The sequence below is a fragment of the Gobius niger genome (assembly GCF_951799975.1).
Source record: "Gobius niger genome assembly, chromosome: 3".
NCBI classification, from domain to species: domain Eukaryota; kingdom Metazoa; phylum Chordata; class Actinopteri; order Gobiiformes; family Gobiidae; genus Gobius; species Gobius niger.
The window spans coordinates 9,908,339-9,930,213 of NC_136854.1; the positions used below are offsets into that span (position 1 = coordinate 9,908,339).

Here is a 21,875-nt window from a genome sequence, read left to right on the forward strand (position 1 = left end):
CATTTTAGTATCAGGTCAGTGTTGTTGTTTTTTTTATTCGCCTTGTTTTAGCTATTATTACCTAATTTACATTTTGGTTTCAGCCTTAAACATGTACAATCGGATGGCTAGTATACATCACACATGCATATATTTTGTTTTACTCCTTTAATAAATGATTCGATAAGTCAATGATTTTTCAATTGACAATGTTTCACACAAAGTCAAAGCGTGCGAAGGAAAATAAAAACTATGAACCTATAGCGTTAAGAAGATCCAAGTGCCTCCGGTGCCTACAGTGTGCAGTTTGACAGACAACCTGCAGCAAGAAATTGAGGCCCTTTTGGAAAAATGCCTGGAATCTGTTTCGTCTATTGCCGTACAATTATTCTGTACATTGAAGGACGAGAAGATGAAGCATAACGCAGAGATGAACACACGTATAAACTAAATCCTTTAGCAGTGTCGGTCAGTAACTAATCCAGCTACTGATTAGGATACTGATTATTCCTTCTAAAAGTTATACAGTTACTTCATTAATTAGTCTATTTCAAATGTAATCTGATCATTGAGTATACTTTAGTTTTCAAAGGAGAGACCTAACACAACTCAGACCTAACAGCCTCATTACATTACTGTGAATCAATAACAGCAGCAAGAGAGGGGAGTCTTCTGGAGCTGTTCACATGGACACAAGTCCAATAAGGGGATGTTTCTTTCACTCCATTGGCGGTGGTGGTATGACACTTATCCACAGTTTCCCCTGAGATAGAGTTGCTGCACATATCTGCTCCGACCACCACACTGGAAAAAATGCCATAAAAATGCCATCTTATCTTAGAAAATAGCTTGATTTGCACTTGAAATAAGACTTTTGATGCTGATTTTGACTTGGTTTCGACTTGTCTTGAAATAAGATTGCCAATGGAACAAGCATTAATTTGCTCAAAATAAGACAAATTAACTTGAACGCTTAAAATAAGACAAAAAACCCCTGAAATGAGACAAAATGGTCAAAGACAAGAAAAATCTGTCTAGTTCCATTGGCAATCTTGTTTCAAGACGGGTCAAAACCGTATCAAAAGCAGCATTAAAAGTCTTATTTCAAGCACTTTTAAGTCATTTTTGTCTCAGATAAGATTTCATTTTTTCCAGTGCACCCACTCACACACACTGGCATCCTGGTTTCCCCCCGTGGTCTCCTATCCAGGTACTAATCAGGTCTGAGATCTAAAATGATTGGGCAGGGCAAAGATGGTGCAGTATTGTCTTCAGCTTTTTACCATCCAAAAAGAGGCCAAAATCAAAGGTATAGTGTGTAAACCGGACCAAGGTGGTCTCCTGCTGGTCCCAGAGTCAGGACTAAACACGAGGAGAACCTCATGGAGAGGTCTGTCCCAGAGCCAGGACTAAACACGAGGAGAACCTCAGAGAGAGGTCTGTCCCAGAGTCAGGAATCATATATCTCCTACAAAAAAAAAAATCAGCATGGTCAGAGTCATATCATATCATTAGAAGCACATTTGGTATGGCTCGCATGTTTGCTTTATGGAGGGTAATTTCCAGAGCAGCTCATAACCTGAAATGTGTAGCTTTAAAATCATACATTTCTGGGCCTGTAGGAAGGATGCGGTGTGTGCTTGGAACAAGTGCGGTGGGCAAAGACAGACAGGCAGTGGAATTTGGAATCTGCAGGAGCATATTTTTATTAGTCGGGCAGCACCGCTGTCCTGTCCCGGCATGCTTAGTGTGCACGGAGAGGCAGTAGTACAAGTGTATTTGGAGTCTTTTGTGGTCTGTCCCTTTACACTTGGTGTGCAGAGCAGTAAAAGTTTCAGCCATTGATCAGATTTACTATGTGCTGCTTGTGTCCAGCGCCCTGCCATCACTCATCAGCGCGCTAATAATAAGCATTAGGCCTTTTGACGAGCGCAGTAATTAGCCTTCTCCCTCACTTGGACACGAGTCTCACCCTGGAGTGTGCACACAGGAGGAGGAGGAGGAGGAGGGGGTCTGGGGGTGGAGAGGGGAGAGAAAGTGAGCGGAGTTCTCCAGGGGGAAAGCGCTAAACACCTTGTGATATTTAGGAATACTCCACTGCTCTGCGCTCCCCATCTGTCCACTCAGGAGTACAGGCCCCGTGGATCAACGCGGAGCCGTAAGCGCAGGAGCAGCGCGGTGTGGAGTGGTGTGGTTTGGCGCGTACGGGCTTGTGTGTGCGTAAAGAAGGCAGGTGTCCAGTGGAGAGGTCGGCGTGTTCGGGTCCTTGTGCGCTCCGTGATGGAGCCGAGACATCCGTGGAGCCTGATGCTCCAGACGTGGCTGCTGTTGCTGCTGGCGACGACGCTCCCCGCATCCACCGCAGGTGAGAACCGCCAAAACCGCTGGCTCAGTCACGGTGCCACTTTGTGATTTAGAACTTGTCAAAGCAGTAGCTAGTAGATTGTTAGGCTAAAATAAAACTAACGAGTGTTGTGTGTTTGTATAAGTAGGCTACGTGCACACTATAGCCAGTGATGCAGGTGGTTGTTGAGCCTGTAGGCTACCTGATTCAAAAGATAACCAGCTACAATTTATTTATTAGACCCAAGAACTGAATCTTAACGACAGAGCTTTTTCTTGTTTGTTTTCAGAGTTCAGTGTTGTTACCATACTCAGATTTCAGACTCGATTCCTATTACTTTTTTTTTTTTATATATTGATGCCACATTCCACTTTCTGAAGGCTATAGTATAGGCCTTGCTGTCTCCATTCATGTAAACATTAAGAACTTCTACAATAAGTCATGTCGTGTCATGACTCATTGGAAGTTTAGCGTTATCTTAAGGTTCTATCCTTCTGACAGTATTGATGCCTGCTCAGTTGAGTAGTCCTTGTTGGTATCGATTACTATCTGGGTATCAATTTTCTTTTTTGACAACCCCATCTCAGAGACATTCAGAGAGAGCCTATCTAATGTTTTGAGATGTGATCTGAAACTAATTTTGTGCTATTATTTTGAGGACTACATCAGAAACGCACATTCAAGTTACAGCAGCTTTTTTGAGCTTTTGTTGTCCTTGCATGGGCTAGTGCCTTGTGCCTTTTTGGTATTATTTTTCAATTAAATCAATCCTTCATTCAATCAAAGTTTATTTGGATATCACTTTAGAGCAACACAAAAAAGGACCAAAGTGCACAAGAAAAAACATACAAAAAGCACAAGATGACTCCAAACAGCATAGTAAAGTGATGTGCTGTGGGCCTACATGGGGCACAGTCAATGTTAAAGCAGATGAGTCATGACTGGATTTAGTTAAAGGTGGTGAGTCTTGTTTTTTTTCACTTATTTATTCCTTGTTTACTGCTTTAGTCTTGACATTTACGCTAAACATACCAATAAAAATCTGTTGTGTCTCTTAGAAATGGAGTATGTTCAGGAACAATGGTGTCTTTTGATCCAAAGAGTTCCTGACCCCTGCTGTACAGATACATTCTTGGAAGCAAGTTGATTTTCTTTTTAGTCTTTTTGAAACAAACCTTGGCTTTCGAGTGTGACAGATCTCGTCATGCCTCGTCATGAAGTGTAAACCCACTGACATGAAGCTGCTCCCTGCGAGCTGCCGAGGCCTCGCACATCATTTAGACAGTGAAAGGTTTAGGCCTCTTTGCCTGGACTTGTCCCTCCATACCTGCATTAGACCTGAGCTCATGGAGCGGCCTATAGAGCAGGCAGTGTACAAGGCTAACAGCCCGCCACGGTTATAGTCGAAAGGAGCTGTGCAGCCTGCAGCACTTTTACAGAGTCTCTCTGGAGTCATATGGAGCTCATCTTCCAGAGGCTGGTGGTGACGGGCCTCACAGCTGTGCTTTATCACTTTCACAAACCGCGTCTTAGAAGTCGGGGGTCTGTGGACATTCAATCTGAAATGTAAATAAATGCCAAGGATTCTAAAGTTATTCGATTGGTATTTGCTCAGACTCAAGTTTTAGAAATGCTTAGTAACAATCGAATCATGATCTGACCCCAGTATTGTCGCACCTTCAGTAGACTGAATATGCAGTGATTTGAGAAAAAAAGACTATCCGTGTAATTATATAAAGCATTTTGATTGACTGTGAGCTTGCAGGACAGTGACCATAGAAATTAAAAGGACAAACAGAGTTTGATGAAGACAGTTAGCAAGTCAGCTCATCTGGGAATGCTTTTGCTAGCCTGCTCAATGTATTAGTCCTATAACCGTTAGCATCAGCCATCAAACATGGCATATTGTGAACGATCTCGATGTTTCCAGCTGTTGTCAACCCATTGACCACCTGTTAGAAATCATTAATTATTGTACAGATCTTTTACGATTTCACTTTAGATACAAATTGGCGTATGAAAGTGCCCTCTGAGCTAAATGCTAGCTCAAATTCAGGTTGGATACACATCCAATGGCCACTGAAGATCATCTTGTAATTTGTTAATAATAGAGAAACCAAAATCAAATAAATTCAGACAGGTTAGCAAAGCCGTTGGCTAACAGAAGTAGGAACAGGCTCAGGTTTCTGTGATTTCTTAGACAGTGACCCTGAAAAGTGACCCTGAAAGTTGTGAAATGTGCTGACAAACCAATCCCTGTGAAGAACTGGGATGTCAGAAATGTGTTGTGAAAGTTGTGAATCACGCTCTGAGAAAGTGACAGACTGATTTAATGGCATTAGTTTAAAGACAATCAAAGATACTAAGGGCTGTACCTCTATCCTTTGTCAGTTGTCTTTTATCATCTCATTAAGAGCCTTATTTATTGTGGATTCTGAAGCCAAATTCCTGCAGGCAGGTGACTTGGCATGCACACTCGCACACTGCGTCCACCTGCACGGACAGACCTCCAGCATAAGTCATCTCTCAGACATGTCATTGATCTTGGAGCGCAGTCTCGTCTCCCAAACTAATTCCTCCCAGGAAGCCTTCGATGACATGCGCTTTTCTGCTCTCTTAAGTTCCTAACGCGTTCCTTCCACCAGTTTGTCTGCGAAGGACATTAGACCAAGTGACTAATGTGACCTCTGGATCTTCAGGGTCATCTGGGGTCACACGTGATGGGGTCAGGGTGCGCACCCGGCAGGCAGAATATATAACATTCAAACCTTGCAGATGACCTGGAAGCAGACCCTAGTATGTGTAGATCCGACTTCAGCCTGCACATACAAGTCGCTTTTGTTATTCTGTTCACAAACGTGTGCACTCTTCAGGCGGTACTCAGGGTTATGTGCGATTTCAGATTTTATTCATTCATTTAAGTATTTTTTCTGGTTCAGCCACAGTCTATGCCCAGTCTTGAAGTAATTCAGGTCTGTTTTAAAGTCTGTCTGGCCCTGATTTGATCTTTATCTAAGCCTGGAAGGTCAAATGTTTTATGAGTTAGTACTTGGTGTGAAAAGTTTGAAAGCCACTGTTCTCTACTCTAGATCTGTAGCGATGATATACTAGGAAGCTTATTTTCTCTGCAGTGTGAATGAAGACGTGTCCTGTGGGGGGTCACAAGCACCAGTAGGACCAGGTACTTTAGAATTGTTTTAATACCAATACTTTAATACTTTTGTTTATGATTTTGGTTCTTGAAAAAATCTCAGATACCTATTGATTATCTGGAATCATAAGTAAGGGATAATGTATAGAACACTGGTCATTATTTACTACTTGCATTATGAAGAGCCGTATAATAAAACATGTTCATTTATTCAATAAAAGTACTGTAACTTATATGGAAATGTTATGTCTTTGTTTGTTTTTTTATTTGCCGTTTTCTAGTCTTCACTATGAACGCACAGTATTTAGCACTCCTAAATAAAGTCAAGTCAAATTCGGGGATTCAGGGTCCTTATGAATGTTTTGAGACCACAGATAACAACCGTCACACTAAGTAAGCGATTAGCATGAAGCTAACGTTAGCATTATGGGTAGTATTCCCTGTTATATATACAAATTTGAGCACTTTCTTCCACTCTGTGTTTCAGTATCTTTATTTGGTAGAAAATACATTCATGATACAGCCAATTTGTTGAAGTAGTGGTGAAAGAGTACCGTATTTTCCGGACTATAAATCGCTCCGGAGTATAAGATGCACTAGCCAAAAAATGCCTAATGAAGAAAAAAACAGCAGGCTGAATAGGTGTATGGTTTGCTAACGTAGCACATTGATGGTTAGCTACATGAAGCATAAACAACGACCTGAGCACGGAGGTGTAACTGCACCGTTGACAAGCCTCTCTTGGCAGCGCGTTTTTCAAGCTCTCATTAGCGAACTCTTTCCTCTAGCTGTGGCCATCTAGCTTTTAGCTCGTGATTAGCTTTGTTTTGTTTTCTTCATTGTGGGTAGGAGTAACCTCCGCTTTCTCGCTCACTCCGGACTTTCTTTCTGCTGCTCGATTAGCCTGTAGATCCCGCTAGCGGCATGTGAAATTATATATTTGAATTTAAAAAAAAGTTGCTCCAGAGTTTAAGGCCCCCGCCAAACTATGAAAAAAGACTTATTGTCCTCTATTGTGGCATCATTTACGGATTACCACAAAAAAAAAAGGTTGAGGATCACTGTCGTAGGTACGTATTTGAAAATATATTGACATATATGGCTGGGACAAAGAATTGTTTTGCATATCGTATTGGAAATCACAAATGATCGCAATACTTTTATACTTTGACTTGAAGTAAACTATAGAGTCAGACTTTTAAAATGCTTTTTCATTTGCACTTTTTAAAAGTTTTACTCAGTGTCAGACCGATTTATATTTAATGTAGAACTTTTGTAAAGCCAGCTTGTGCTTTCTTATTCAACACATTCAAGGTAAAGCTAGAAGGACAGCAAGTTTTCTGCAGACTGAATTGTGCAGGACTTGCATGATGTCGTAAAAGAGAGTTGCGGCCAACAACTTCAATCAGAACGTTGCTTTCCTTTCACGCATCAAAAGTGGCATTGTGTAGCTTTCCTAATGTTCCTAAGACGACATTCATCAGCGAAGCCGTCTCCAGTCGTTGCTGATATCTTCGTCAGTGTTGGATTCACACCTGGCTGTCAGTGACCCCATGTGAGTTATGATCAGAGCCATGTCAGAAATGTAGCTGTGGTCACAGCCTGGCCCCGGGTGCTTCAGACTCCTACTTGTCCCACTCATAACTTATGCAACCACTTAGAGAAACTCCAAACGTGAAGCTCCTTATAACAATCCATCCGCGAGATGGACGGGAGGATAATGAAACGTAATGAGCCAATTGTTTCTGTAGCAGGAGATCATCAGTCTGGAGCGGTCCTCCTGGTTGTTGCGCTCGCCTCCCAGACATGGCCTTTAAGCTCTGTCAAAATCAATCTTCTCATAACACGTCTCCATCTTTATCGAGGTTGACGAATGTTGAATATTGGGGTTACGATGTATTATTGCGATACTATGCTAACCCTTTCAGCAGAGTACGTCTCAAAGCCAAAACTAAATGTGGAAAATGACGACAAATATTGAACTTTTGCTCATGTTGCGATGTTTGTATATTTTGTATATGGATATTGTGTCACCCAATGCTTTATCGTGGGATAAATAAGGGGTCATTGAGAGAAACCTGATGGGAAATGTTTGCATGGACAGTTCATCTGACAATAACTCAAAACTCAAACATATGAGTTTGTGTGTTTTCTTATTCTGAAGCATAATGATCCCCTCTCAGAATCACTAAGGTATTGCATCTGACTGAGAGGAGGGGAATTTAAAAATGTTTGCAATGAAATTCCCCTAATTTAATTCCATTTTTGCATTGTTTTGGTTCCATTTGAATACTTTTTAAAGTCCTGACTAGAAACACTTTCATGAAAAACAGACAAAAGAGCGTTTGTTTAAGATCAATAGAACATACAGTGTTATAAGTGTGTCAAAAGGACAGTATCATCCAGATCAACTTTTCAGGCGTTTTTTTTTTTTACCATCAAAACCAGGCATGAAGCTTTGTTTTTTCTACCAACTTGCGCATCTTTGAGCAATCTTTGAATCTCCCCCAGTGGTGTTTCTTCACATCGTGGTGGCAGCTCCTAAAAAGCTCCTCCCGAGGTCCTACGTATCCAGGAAATGCTTTTCTCACCTCTCCACATCTTGCTAAGCCTTTTCTCCGCAGAGTAAAAACTGTCGCCATTGCTTCACTACATTTTTGTTGCTTTTTTTGTCTGTATTGAATCAGATGCACAATAAAGGGGAGCAAGAGGAGGGAGGGTGGGAGGAGCTTTGCGTTAGTTCGCTTGAATAACCAGGAAGTGAAACAACTTTAGATTAATATCGCATTTTCAAACCAACAAAGTGTCAGTTAGTTAATTATCGCAAATAATATTCTTATCGCAATATTCTTGACAGTTACTGGATATCGCAATTTTTTTTGGGTTTGATCACACAGCCGCACTGTCTCGTAATGTTGTCAGTATTCCAAATGAAAGAGGATGAAAGAACTCGCTACAGCGGACATCTGCGGGCCACATGTACCAGCTCCTTTACCATTAGCCCCTCTACTCTTAGGTCCTTTATGTTGCTGTTGTTATCCCTCTGCCATTTGCTCTAATAGCATTAGCCCAGCTGCAGTTATCTGTCCTGTGGTGAATCAGTGGCTCCTCCTGTGAGGCATATACCATAAACGCCCTGATGATTAATGGTGCCGACTCCCATCTCCCATGAAAACCTTTCTACTGGATTACGTGACTTAAAGGCCATGTACCTGATATTTTTTCAGGTACTGGAAAGAAATAGCTTTTTTCCTTCCTTAAGTGACTTGTAACAGTAGACATTTTGTGAAAAGACACAGCACCCATTTTTCTTTCAAGAACACACAGGCAAGTTGACCCTGAAAGTTCCAAAACAGGCTTTAGGTGGATTCACACCAACCAAATGCTCTGTCGCTGTTTGGGGGGTAGTGCGAGGAATAAAGCAACTCGACCACTTCCGACTGGAGATGTTAGAAGAAATGTGTCAGCAAAGTTGGAAATCAGCTTAGACACAACGACAAACAATGAAAGCAAACACATCAGGTACAGGGCCTTTAACTGTTTCAAAAGGCCCCAGATTGCTAGAAAAACAGGGGGTTCTCAAACGGTGGTTCTTGGGCTTCTTGGGGACAGGTGGTAATCAGTGTCACAAGTAATATTCGACTTCATTAGACGCAAATTATTTCTATTTAGCTTAGGTTTTTTCAACTCAGTTTAGTCCCGTTTGATCTTGATCTAGGCCTGTGGGTGTTTGGAAGATCAGATATTCTGTGAGGTGTTATTTGACAAGATCGGTTCGTGCCATTGATACTATTGCGTTTGGTTCATTCAATTTGATGAAGGTTGTAAAACACATTTTTTTCTGGGTTGGCCAACTGGTTTCTCCGGTGCCCACACAGGGTCTTTTGTTGTCGCGTTGCTGCTTTCGGGATTTTTGCTGATATGGCCACGTAATACTGCGATAACGATATTATTGCAATATTTTACCAAATTATTTGTTTACCACACTAAACGCTAAATCAGGACCAATATAAGGCTAAATGGAACTAAATTAGGATCATTTGAACCCAACTGAAATTTTTGCTGCATGTCCAAAGAAATGTGTCGATCCCAGCCAGATGGAAGACTTTAGGGGTCAATTGCAATGCTTTTTGCGATAAACTGTATACTGCAGCCCTAATAGAATACATCATTGTTGTTCCACGAAGGGGAATTCGTTTTCACAGGCCGTCATGTCAAGTTGGAAATTAGCACCACAACATGCAGTATGAAACAGGCAACACAATAAGGTCATTAAACAATGTGTCAGTATACGTGTAGAGAACGGCAAAGATACTTTTCTATTTCTGATCCAAACCAACAAGTTCTTTCATGTACTCAGAGAACGACAGTTGAAGTGGCCATTTAAAGTGCCGTTTGTGCTCAGCTGAGAACCATTCTCCACACCGGTATTTTGGAGGCAAACAGGAATGGGGAACACATGGAGTGATATCACTGTCTGAACTGCGGCCAGAGGAACTGCCTGGCATTCGCCGGACGCCATGAATATTTATGCGTCTTCATTCTTCTTCATGCCTTTCGTACTGTATTTCACCTGTCTGCTCCGTAGCTACATTAACACATGCCAGCTGAATGCTTTAGCTGTTGGGACGGAAGTTGGAACTCGAAGATTGTCTACTGTAGAGGCACGTTTATCACCTGAACATGATTATTGGTGAGAAGTTTAACTGTTTCCAGACGAGAAACATGAGTAAGGTCGCTGCTTTCCAAGGTGTTATTTTGAGCTCTCCCTAAACGGTATTGTGACTTTGTGTCAGTGGACCTTTACGCTTTTTTACTTTGCATAGTCATATGTAAGTGAGCTTGCATTAGTGGGGGGCATCCGCTTTGCTCCAAAAGATGTGTGGAAGTAATTATCCATGTTAGCGTGCAGGTAATTTCACTGCGAGCGTAGTTTGTCTGTGGAGCTTTTGTCTAAACATCTTGTTTTCTCACAAACATCCTGGTTGTAAACTCTCTTGTGTTCGTTTCAAATTATATATCTTTTCATGTTGTCAGGACACTAAAATGTCACACTTAGATTTATTTTTTATTGTCTCGATTAATGCTTTGTTTTTGTTTTTGTGTCTGCACTCTTGATTATTAGTATCTTGAAAAGCGTGAGTACTAGTTTTAGTATTTAAGAATATCAGAGCAATTTGTTTTTATAACCCTTATATCTTTTCTCCTCAAAATATTTCCAACAAAAGCTTTTTTTGATGAACAAGTGAGCGTTTGAAGAAGAAGCCCTTTACACCAGACTGGAGGGGATTTTTGTTAAGGGAAGTTGTAGACAAGTTGTCCTCCAACCGTCATCTGTGCTGGGTTGTGTCAGCATTTCACCTCAAGCTATTTCGTCAGCAACTAACAATATTTTAGCAGCCGACGTAGGGAGGGGTTTACCTTGTTAACGGTCCCATCAGCCTTCAATCTACTCATCTCTCTAGATCAGTAGAATTACAGCCATCTGCTAAAATACCATGATTTGCTGACGAAGCTTCTTGAAATGAGAGCTGAAAACATCCTCAACACAAACAACCCAGTATAGATGGCGGCGTGAGAGGCATTGTCTACAATGGAACAGCCCTGTCCTCATTTCCAGTTAAAAATAAATGGGAAGTCTTGGAGTTGAGAGTTTGTCTATAAAACTGAAGAGTTGTCGGTTCACTCCTTCCCCTGAGTGTAAGCTTTTGTCCCTGGGCAGGACACCAATCCTACATTTCCTCTAAAGTATTTGCCTATTAGCGACAGAAGGTGAAACATGCCTAACCATATTGATTTGAAAGTTAATCTTCACATCATCATAAACATTGACCAAGATGTTTAACCCAGATCTTGTACAGTGGCAGATTCCAATAGATACAGGTGGAACATGTAGAGATGCCCACAAATGTTCAGGTTCGAAGCCACCAGAGGGAAAACAAAGGGGGGAAAGAACTACTCTTTCATCCATTAGCCTACTCCATTAGCTTACTTCGCAACTACAGACGCTGAATTATGGATATATTTTCTACCAAATAAAGACACAGAAACATGTAGAAGAGCAAAGTGGTTCAATAGCCAAAAAATACATAAATACCCCAAAATGCTAACCATAATGGTAACGTTGGCTTCATGCTACATGCTAACTGCTAGCTTCGAGTATTGTTTTTCACTTCTAATGAACAATCTGCTTAATTCTCATATACTAGAATAAGGCAAGACATTTACAAGGACACAATTTTGACTTGTCTTTATTTATTTGTGCTAAATATGCTTATAGCCAGAAAACGTCTGAAAACGTCTGAAAAGAAAACAAGCTTTCTTCTCCCTCGGCTCTGGAGTTCGGGAAAATCCACTGTTACCATGATGATCCGCCATGTTTGTGGATGCTAGCATATATTTTCCACAGACTAACATTAGCTAAAAACAGCATAAAAGCAGAGAGAAAAAGCAGCGGAACAACTCCGTTAGCTGCAGAGTCACTGCTGGTAAACACGGTGTAGTGTCCAAGTGTTTTGTGAACAATAACTCCACTATTTTAGCTTTCCAAGTCTCCATTAGTTTATTATTGCTGCAAATCCCATGATGCTTAGCGATATGACATTAAAATCCTGAACTCTAGGCCACACACCTTGTATGACACGTTGCCATCTGTATCTATAATAATTTGCACACGCCATTGAAGATTTTGTGGTCAAGTGTTGAGCTTGAAGTTGAAAGTTTCCGCTAGTGTCAGCAGCACATCCAAATTCTTAATATTATTTTCCTCTTTCATCTCCCTGAATCGAACTATTACAGCACATCGCACAAAAGCTCCAAGAAAAACACGCCGCCACATAGAGCAACGAAAAAGCTGTCCAAGAGCCATTTCAGGCCAGTCATTGACAAATATTGACGTAGCCTTTGATGTGTGTTTGGACTCAGGACAACCCCAGATGTTGAAACGCTGATCAAGAAAAGACATGATTCGCGCTGAAACGAGCTCTGCTTTGGCATGTGCGCGCGCATAGCCCCTCCGCCATGGCCGCCACTCTGAGAGTAGCCATACACGTGTGCTTTAGGGGGAGAGCGAGTGCGCCGTATGGAGCTTTGACGAGAGCCAGATGAAGGACAGAACACACAAAACACATGGTCCATTCACCCACTTGTCTCTCTTCTCCCTCCAGGTTCAGAGGTGGTCAGCAACAAAGGGAATTTACCCACAGTATTTTTTATTGAGAACTTATTACGGTTACACTTTATTGATAAGGCCAATAAAGCATTTACAGACACAAGCTCAATCATGAGCCAACAATGAACTAAATAAGAATACATATGAAGCAACGATTTATCCTACAATCAATGTTCATGAACAGGGATATTAAAATGAATCAAATACAAGCATTTATGATGTTGCAGATATTTCTTGTAATTTCTAGAAATATCTTATAAATGACCAAACAAACACATGTGTTTTCTGTGAGCAGATCAGCTCTCCTCAATCTCTTTTGGGAGCTGGACGTCTCCAGTTTGTCTCCATATATACTCCAATACACCCTTCGAGATTGGGTGAGGAGCTCAGTTACCCGGGAGGAGCTCGGAGTAGAGTCGCTGCTCCTTCACGTCGAAAGGAACCAGCTGAGGTGGCTAGGGCATCTGTTCTGGATACCTCCTGGTCGCCTCACTCTGGAGGTGCTCCAGGCATGTCCTATTGAGAAGAGGCCTCGTGGAAGACCCAGGAGACGCTGGTGGGACTATGACTCCGAGCTGGCCTGGTGTCGCCTCGGGGTCCCCCCAGAACAGCTGGAGGAGGTGTGTGTGGACCGGGAAGTCTAGGCATCTCTGCTGAGACTGCTGCCCCCGTGACCCGGCCCCGGATAAAGAAAATGAATGGATGGATGGAGATGGTCATTAGGAGCAGGTCGTAGAATCCAAAATGTTACAGTGTGCCTATGTAACATATTGCTAAGAAAAAAAAAAATATATATATTTATAAAAGTAAACAACAATTTCTTATGCTTTTTGCACATACTTGGTAGTAACATCAAACACATCTTTATCACTATCTACTTTGTTGGTTAGAAAATGCAATATTGACCTAAAACAGCTGAAACAACATCCAGTAGTTTCACTTCCTGATCTTCAAGCGATCTCACCGTAAGCCCCTTTCATGCGCAGCAGTTTCAATAAAGAGAAAATAAAATAAAACAGATTGTGTGCGGCCTGTGTGGCTGTAGTGAAGCTATGGCGAGTGGTTTTACTCCACGATGAAATTATTAAACTTAAGCAAGAGATGGAGGGGTGAGGAAAGCATTTCTGAGGAGCTTTCTGTGAATGTGCTAAGAAAAGCCACTGCAGAAAATCCACAGATTACTCAAAGATGCGCTGGTGGGTCGAAATGTAGCTCTGTTTTTGATGAGAGAACAACATTGTAACAAAGCTCTTAAAAAAATACTATTATAAACTCTTTGCTTGTGTACTTTTTGTAGCAGTTGTTCATTATTCATTTTTTATTACTTCATTACTTGCTTGTGTTTGTAAATGGTCTCAGTATCAATGATTTGAACTTGTTTGTAGATACTTGCCTGTTCTCTGTGTTTTACATAGAATACAAACACCCCTACATTTCAAAGAGCGTGAGAGTGAGAGTGGGAGGTGCTCAGCTCAATGTTAGTTCTTGTTTCTGCAAAAGGCATGGTATTTTATTGCATTCTTTGCCATTACAGGGATAATGACAGACTAATCACAAACACACACATACAGTCGCACAAACAACACCTCGCACACACACACACACACAGACACATCTGGACTCCATAAAATACACTGAGATTTCTTTCTAAGTGGCCACTTGCGGGTGTGCTTTGAGATATCATCGGTCAGAATTTTGCAGATGTAGCTAATATCACACCTGGACTGAGAAAAAGAGAAAAAAAGAAAAAGATTGATATTAGGGACCAATATCCTTCATTGGAATCATTTCAACGTGGATTTTCTGCCAATACCCATATAGTGGCTGATATAACCAGTGACTAAACTAATGGGTAATATAAACTTCAATGCAAGTGATCATTATATCAACTCCTTTTTTGACTTCACACACAGATGAATGATAACAGATATTTGGTGAGGAACAGTCTTTAGTGTCATGCTAAAGTTCTCCTTCTGTCTTTTCGATTTGATTTTGGCAACTTTTCGGTCAATAGCCTACACTAGGTCTTGACAGGTGATTGTTTTAGAGGTGAAGGCCTGTGAGTGGCAAGAACCAGGTATTTGTCAAATGGAATTGCAATTAGCGTTAGATTGTAGCTAGTTTTCCACCTAAACGTCTACATTTTAGTGTCTGAATAAAAAATAAAACAAACTGTCCCCTTTGCGATGTTTGTGTTTTGACGTTTCGTTGAGTATCGCTTCGCAATTTTCCACAAAACACCAGAACATCACGGCGCTCCCTTATCTTTCCCAAGCATACTCATTTGTTCATGCGACCGAGGTGAAGCTGTAATCCAGATAATGGTTTTCCTTACACTCCTGAAACAACATCTTCACTTCGGGAGGTCCTACAGACTCCAAACTTTCCAATCTTGAACTTAAAAAGAAAAAGGAGTTTTTCAGAGGTATTGGCTAATCTAATTCCTGTCTGATTTAATGAGCTTTGAACTGTAAAAGGCAAGAGGAAATGAGAATTTTTTTATTTATTTTTTTGAGAATTAGCTTATTCAAAATGATCAAAAATATACATACAAATACAGTTAAAGCAGCACTACGAAACTCTTGCCCCTATAGGCCATAAACGCAACTGGAGATGTCATAGCAAGTTGTGTTTTTTTAACTTATTAATTGTCCGTGAGAGTAAATACTACGCTGACAGAAGAAGGGAGGGATATCTTACATCCAATTACACAATGGAGATAATTTTTTTTCACTCAAATTTGGTTGTAAATACTGTTTAAAGTGGAGCTAGCCTGCAGCTAGCTTTGCCCGTTAGCCTGTTAGCATCTTCTTCGTGATTCCATTAGTGTGTATTGGTGGCTCTGGTCCGGTGGCAGTCAAGTTGCAATTGTGGTTTTCTGGCCAGACACACCAGGGGGAGATAAAAGACCCTACAATAATCCCATTAACACTTGTATTAACCCTACGGAAAGGATTTATTAAGATTAAAAAGTCACTTAGTACTGCTTTAACCCTGCATGGCTCAATCCATAATTTAGATTTTGTCACTGAAAACATATACCATTTTTGTGCATGAAATTCTTTTTTAGACCGTAGAAATGCTTCCTGGACGATTGAGAGCCTTTACAATTGTATGAAAACATAACATGACAGAAAACTTGCAATACCTGCTATCAAATCGATATCTTTAATAACTTTTGTCCCTTTTCACCTGCATTGTCTCGCCTTAAGATATCACTCCACGGCGCAGGGGCGGACTGGCCATATGTCCATTCTGGAAGAGCACAGAAGGGCCACTGGCTCTAGGGCCACCAGTCCCACCTCAACCGAGCTTTACCCAAATCTAAAAGCTAAAAAGAAAAGCATCAAAATTGCCAGAAATAGAGGATGAAAAGTCAACAAAAACATGAGAAAAACACGGACAAAAAATGAAAAAATAGTTAAAAAACAAAACAAAAATATGACAAAAATGTGGCGACGTGACGAAAAGTTTCCATCACTTTTGTAGGTCTTAGCTTTCAATTGAGGCGTTACATTGTTGCTCTCCAGTCGAGAAGCTTTTAGATTTGGGTAAAGCCCAGTATAAAAAAACAACATTAATCTAAAAGGAAATCCGTGGAGTATGGTGTACCACAAGTTCAATTTTGGGACCATTATTATTTATTATTTATATTAATGATTTTGCATCTGTTTCTACGAACTGGGGAAAATGCACTCGTTATGTTATGGCGGGTGGTAAGAGGTTAAAATATGTATTTGTGGAAGTGCACAATTATGCTAATTTGGGCCAGGCTAGTCAGAGTCCAGGGCTGTTTTTCAGTCCCCGTCCGCCCCTGCCAAGGCGTGTGATTGCAGGGTAACTCCGACATAGCAAATGCCCCCCAAACAACACCATTTGAGCAGTAGTAAAATGTTGAGCGTGCGTGGTTTGAGCAGATGTGCCTCCTGTCGGCTCTCGCTTCATGTGTGATGACTTGAGCAGAGACAGCACCTGTGCGTTAGACGGGACTCACCTTTTTTTTTTTTTTTCTTCCTGGGGTATTTTGAGTCTAGGAGACTGAGATAGTTGGATAAAGCTGCTCCGACATACTGTGCATGTGAGCGCAGGTACATGTACGAGTGAGACTGCATACATGAGGCGGGTCACGTGGTGCACAGCTGAACTCCTCCATGACCTGCGCTGTGGTTATTGTCAACTGCCAGGCCGAGGGAACTGAGACATGTCCTGTTGTTACATTCAAGAAAACACGGAGTCATGGGAAGACACACTTTCTTTTCAGGTTATGAGCCAATTTGGTCTGTCCCATGGAAGCAAACAATACTGGTTATTGCACTGATTGGATGTTTCTCCATATTTATTTGGGAAATTGTTACATTTTTCTCACAATATCTCAGTAGTTTCTACAGACTTCAGATGTTCCTGTCCTGGACTTAATAATATTTGGAAGTGTTATTCAGAGGGATTGTTTAAAGCAGCACTAAGTAACTCTTGCCCCTAGAGGCAATAAGTGCAACTGCAGATGTTGTAGCAAGTTGCGATTTTTTAACTTATTAATTGTCTTGGAGAGTAAATACTACGCTGACAGAAAAGGTGAAGGGACAGAGGGATATTGTACATCCAATTATACAATGGAATTTTTTTTTTTCACTCAAACGTGGCTGTAAATACTGTTTAAAGTGGTGCTAGCCCGCAGTTAGCTTTGCCCGTTAGCCTGTTAGCTTCTTCTTCGTGATTCTATTAGTGTGTATTGGTTGCTCCGGTCTGGTGGCAGTCAAGTTGCAAACATGGTTTTCTGGCCAGAGACACCAGGGGGAGATGAAAGACCCTCCAATCAACCCATAAACACTTGTATTACCCCAGAGGGACTACGTAAAGGATTTATTAAGGTAAACATGTTACTAAGTACTGCTTTAATATCTAATCCTTTGCCTGATTTATTGAGTTTCAAATAAAAAAAAACAAAAAAGTGAAGTATGATTTTTTTTTAGATTTTTCCACTAATAAACTAAACAAGATCCAAAATCCCCTCTGAAAAATTCTTTGCGACCAATATGTCGACAAAATGACACTATATATTTAAACCTGGCTCAAACCATTATTCAGATTTTGTCGCCGAAGTGATATTTATAAATACATTAATCTCTTCACCGCCGCCTGAACTGAGCACAGTTTCTCCAGTTCGGCTTTACCCAAAATCTAAAAGCTTCCTGAAAACAGCGTCGAAATAGAGATGAAAACGAGACGAAAACAAGGATGAAAATACAACAAAAAAGCAACAAAAGAGCAACACAAACACAATAAACAAATGACAAAAAAACAGCGGAAAAAATTTGGACAAAAAACGCGGCAGCAACACAACAAAAAAGTCATACTTTATTTTACATTACCCTTGATACATTGTACTGAAGTAAATTTAGTACAATCTAATGCACTCTGTAACAATGTGTAATAAATTGTACATTTGAGTTAGATACACAATGGAATAATATGTATTTGTAGTTTGTAGGTACATAATGTTATAAGACATAATCCTTAAACCCTAACCTAAAGGGTCTTACATCCTATTACATTATGTACTTATAAAGTACTAATACAAGTTCTTCCATTGTGTATGTACTACATAGGTACAAGTTATGAGTTATTGTTACAGAGGACATTACACATCAAGGTAGTGTAAAATAAAGTGATACCAAAGTCACAATCAGTTCTTAGCTTTCAAATGAGGCATTACTCTGACCTATCGTCCGTAAGATCTCCAGTCGAGATTCGAGAAGCTTTTAGATTTGGTTCAAGTCGGAACTGAAGAAAATGTGCTCGATTAAGGCGAAGGTCAACGCATTTCTTCCTCATATTTAGATCAATAATCAACAGCAGTGGTTCTCAACCTTTTTTTTGGTCTTGCAAACCCCTTAGACCCTTTCAGTGGTAGTTTGTGTACCCGCTACGTCGAGGGTGTTGCAGTTTATTTAGAAAGCCCTATTTGTAAGTCAAAAACACAATGCTGTGTTCAAAGTAAACCTAAAATTCTCCCAGAACTACACATTTTGCTGCAAAATATAGCTTTTCCTATCAAAGCAATGTTCGGATTCCCACTTTTTTTCCAGTCTGAAATAGTTCCAAGCACCCCCTGCTTGGTCCCCGTAACCCTGGTTGGGAATCGCTGATCTACAACAAAAGTTTCAAATGGAAATCTCAAAGTTTCAAATGATAAAACGCTTAAAAGTAGCTTGAATTAACTTGGACTACCTTCAAAGATTACCAGTGGAGCCTGTTTCTGTTCTTGCCTCTGATGGTTTGCCCCTTGAGAAACTTTAACACTTGTTCCAAATAAATACCTATACCTATAAACTGCCTAACTAGTAAGGCCGTTGGGTCAGTGAAAGGTCAAACGATTTGCTAATTACAATTGGACTCTCTTAAAGGTGCCACACAACACACAACTGTATCTCCGTGGGTTAGTTTTGTGAATTAAACGTGGTATTACTGTCGTCTAGACCTCGAAATGCATGAGATTATCCTTTCTTTTCCCTTATTGCCCACAGTTTTTTTCATGACAGCATAGTGTGGAAAGTGGGGAGGGACTTTAAAAATTGCAAGTTGTCCGAGCTGGGAGTCCATGTCATCATTCTTGTCGTAGTTTTTGACAAGACGACCTGACGTCGTAGCGTCAGGTCTGAGGGATTTTGCTCTGACCACCAAACAGCAGTTTCTTTCTCCTTTAATCCGTTCGCTTTGATACAGCCTCCTCCGTCAAACAATTGTGTTGGCCCGCATGAGGGTGACCTACTTTTGCACCGGTATGACTAATGCCAACTCTCTCCCATTCATTCTCAATGGTAAATATGGATGCAGTACACTTTTTGGCCACCAGCGTCAAATTGGGGGCGCTGTTTCACTCCTTTAGCAAAGTTAAGGAAACACCGTTGTGGTGTCTTGGTGTTTATCAATCACAGAGCGTTCCCAGTTTTCCAACTTTTATTGCAAAGGTTGTTAATAAACAAAGGTACATGTTAAACATTTACTCATAAAAGAATGTATGCTGAACTGACACTTTCAAAATGATCTAATATGGCATTTTCTTTGAGTTAACAAATGAATGAGGTAAAGTCACTGTAGGTACTGTAGATATAGGTGTATTTGTTTACATTTTGTGCTATATTGATACAATAGTTGATTTTGTTCCACTAAAACTAGTCTTTTGCCATAGTTAACATTTATATTCATGTAGCATGGTATTTGCATAGATAGAATCCACTGCAAATGTATACCGAAAAAGAAAATAAAGTAACTATTATTAAATCCAGTTATATGTTTCATGCTTGACATTGCCGTGTTTGGCCCGTGACCCACAGGCACTTTTTCAGCTTGTCGTTGACTCCGCACCACCGCATCGTACAGTAGTTCTTTCTCCGATGTGTTGGTAGCTCATCACTCACTCCTGCCCTGGAAACGTCCTGGAAACCGATTTCTTGATAAGAAACCCCAGAAAACGTGAGCTCAAAGGCCGACTCATGCCAAGCTGACATGTGTACATTAATCTGGGAGATAAGATTTGAAGCTACAGTTATTGGGAGTCTGCATGGACTGTTTTATCGTGCACATACACACACACTGGAGTTCATTTCCTTTGATAGTAAATTTATACTCAGCGACAGCATAGGCCTACTTTTAATGGACCACATGCTTTGACTTATTCTCGTCATTCGGGCTGTCACGGTGAACGAGACACCAGTGTTTTTGAAAGTTCTCTGTCATAGTTTTCAACATACAGTACGTTTTCACCTTTTTTTGCACTTTTTCCGCTCCCTCAGCGCTTGACCTGTTCCTTTAGACCAGTGCTTCTCAACTGGTGGGTCGCGAGCCATTTCTTTCAATATTCACCTTCGGGAAAAGTATCATAACGCCATCTGAGTCTGTTAAAAATGACTGATATCAGCTTGTTCTCATCACGACATCAGCTCTTCAGGCTTATCTAATGCTTCTTCAATCATTTGCGGGAAAATACAATATTTTGCTTTATAAGCAAAAGGACTTTCCATACTGAAGTTTTTCCATATTGAGATATGTTCTTACCTGAGCTTAGACAAGTTTATATGTACCTGTCTGTAGGGCTGTCACGATGATTACTATATCGATTTATCGTTCAATAAGTAACAGATAAACAATATATTTTTGGGCTCGATCTTTATCGTCTGTACATTTATTAGCATTTCCCCGCTATTTTTTCTTTGTAAAACTCAAATTGAGTTACATTATGTTCATGTTTGTCAGTATCTAGTATCGTTAGTCAATAATATCGTTTATCGCGATACCTACTTGTCTGGTCTTTGTGCCCGTGGAAGAGCGTGGTGGCTTCCAACTTCACCCCCGTTAGGAGCTATAGGAATACATTTGGAGAGGCCAAATGCTAGCAACATCTTTGGTCGTTTTGCGTGACAAAGACCAGACAGGCACACATCAACTCATCTCAGCTCAGGTAAGAACATATCTCAGTATGTAAGAATGGTAAAATGGTGGCCTGTTCCTTTAAGAAACACTCCATGTTACAACAGTATCCAGTATCAATACAAAAAAAATGCTCTAATACTGTGTGGTGTTGACTCAATAAGCTTCTGCAATGTCCAAACTAAGATCCAGTGTTGCTTTCATTCAGGTTTCCAAGATCTTAGCATCCCGGTGACGCTCCGGGATCAATCGTTTTTTTGAGGTTTCTGGTCGGTTTTCACTGCTGATTAAACAGTACCCATTGATTTCATTCCGAAAACCTTAAAGAAACCCTAAAAAACCTGAAATGAAATGGATCCTGAAGCATCATAGGAGCCACTTAGCCTGGGAATCCCCATGCTGCTGGGTGCGCTCATTTCGAAGTGCACAACAACCAGGGGACCATGGCCAAAATTTTCGCATGGATCTGCTTGTAGTTTGTTTACGGATAAAACATTAAAAAAAAAAGTTTATTTACAGTTCCAACATGACAGCAGCAACTCCATCTTTTGTTCAAACTTTAGGCCATGTTCAAAATAGTTTAGCTCGAAAGTTTACAGCGAGTATGTCATATGTCATCTGATACCATGATACTATTGGCTATGGCTACGTGCAGACGCATGATAGACATTCAGCCCAATAAACGGCTATGGAGAATCGTAAACCACACCTTTCCTACCAGAAAATGAATTGGTGGTCCCCAGACTAAATTTAACTTGAGACATTTTGTCTGGCAATAGACAGGCTAGGAGCCGTCGGGATGG

At 40.7% G+C, this 21,875-nt stretch overlaps 1 protein-coding gene across 1 annotated transcript in view; it reads left to right on the plus strand.

Annotated features, from left to right (window-relative positions):
* Positions 1-2,130: 2,130 nt before the first annotated feature.
* LOC306961013 (uncharacterized protein) overlaps positions 2,131-21,875 on the plus strand; it is an 85,488-nt gene continuing 65,743 nt past the window's right edge. The window contains exon 1 of the mRNA XM_079553622.1: positions 2,131-2,344. Coding sequence (XP_079409748.1) covers positions 2,260-2,344 — 85 coding nt within the window. The 5' untranslated portion in view covers positions 2,131-2,259. The remainder of the gene's footprint in view (positions 2,345-21,875) is intronic.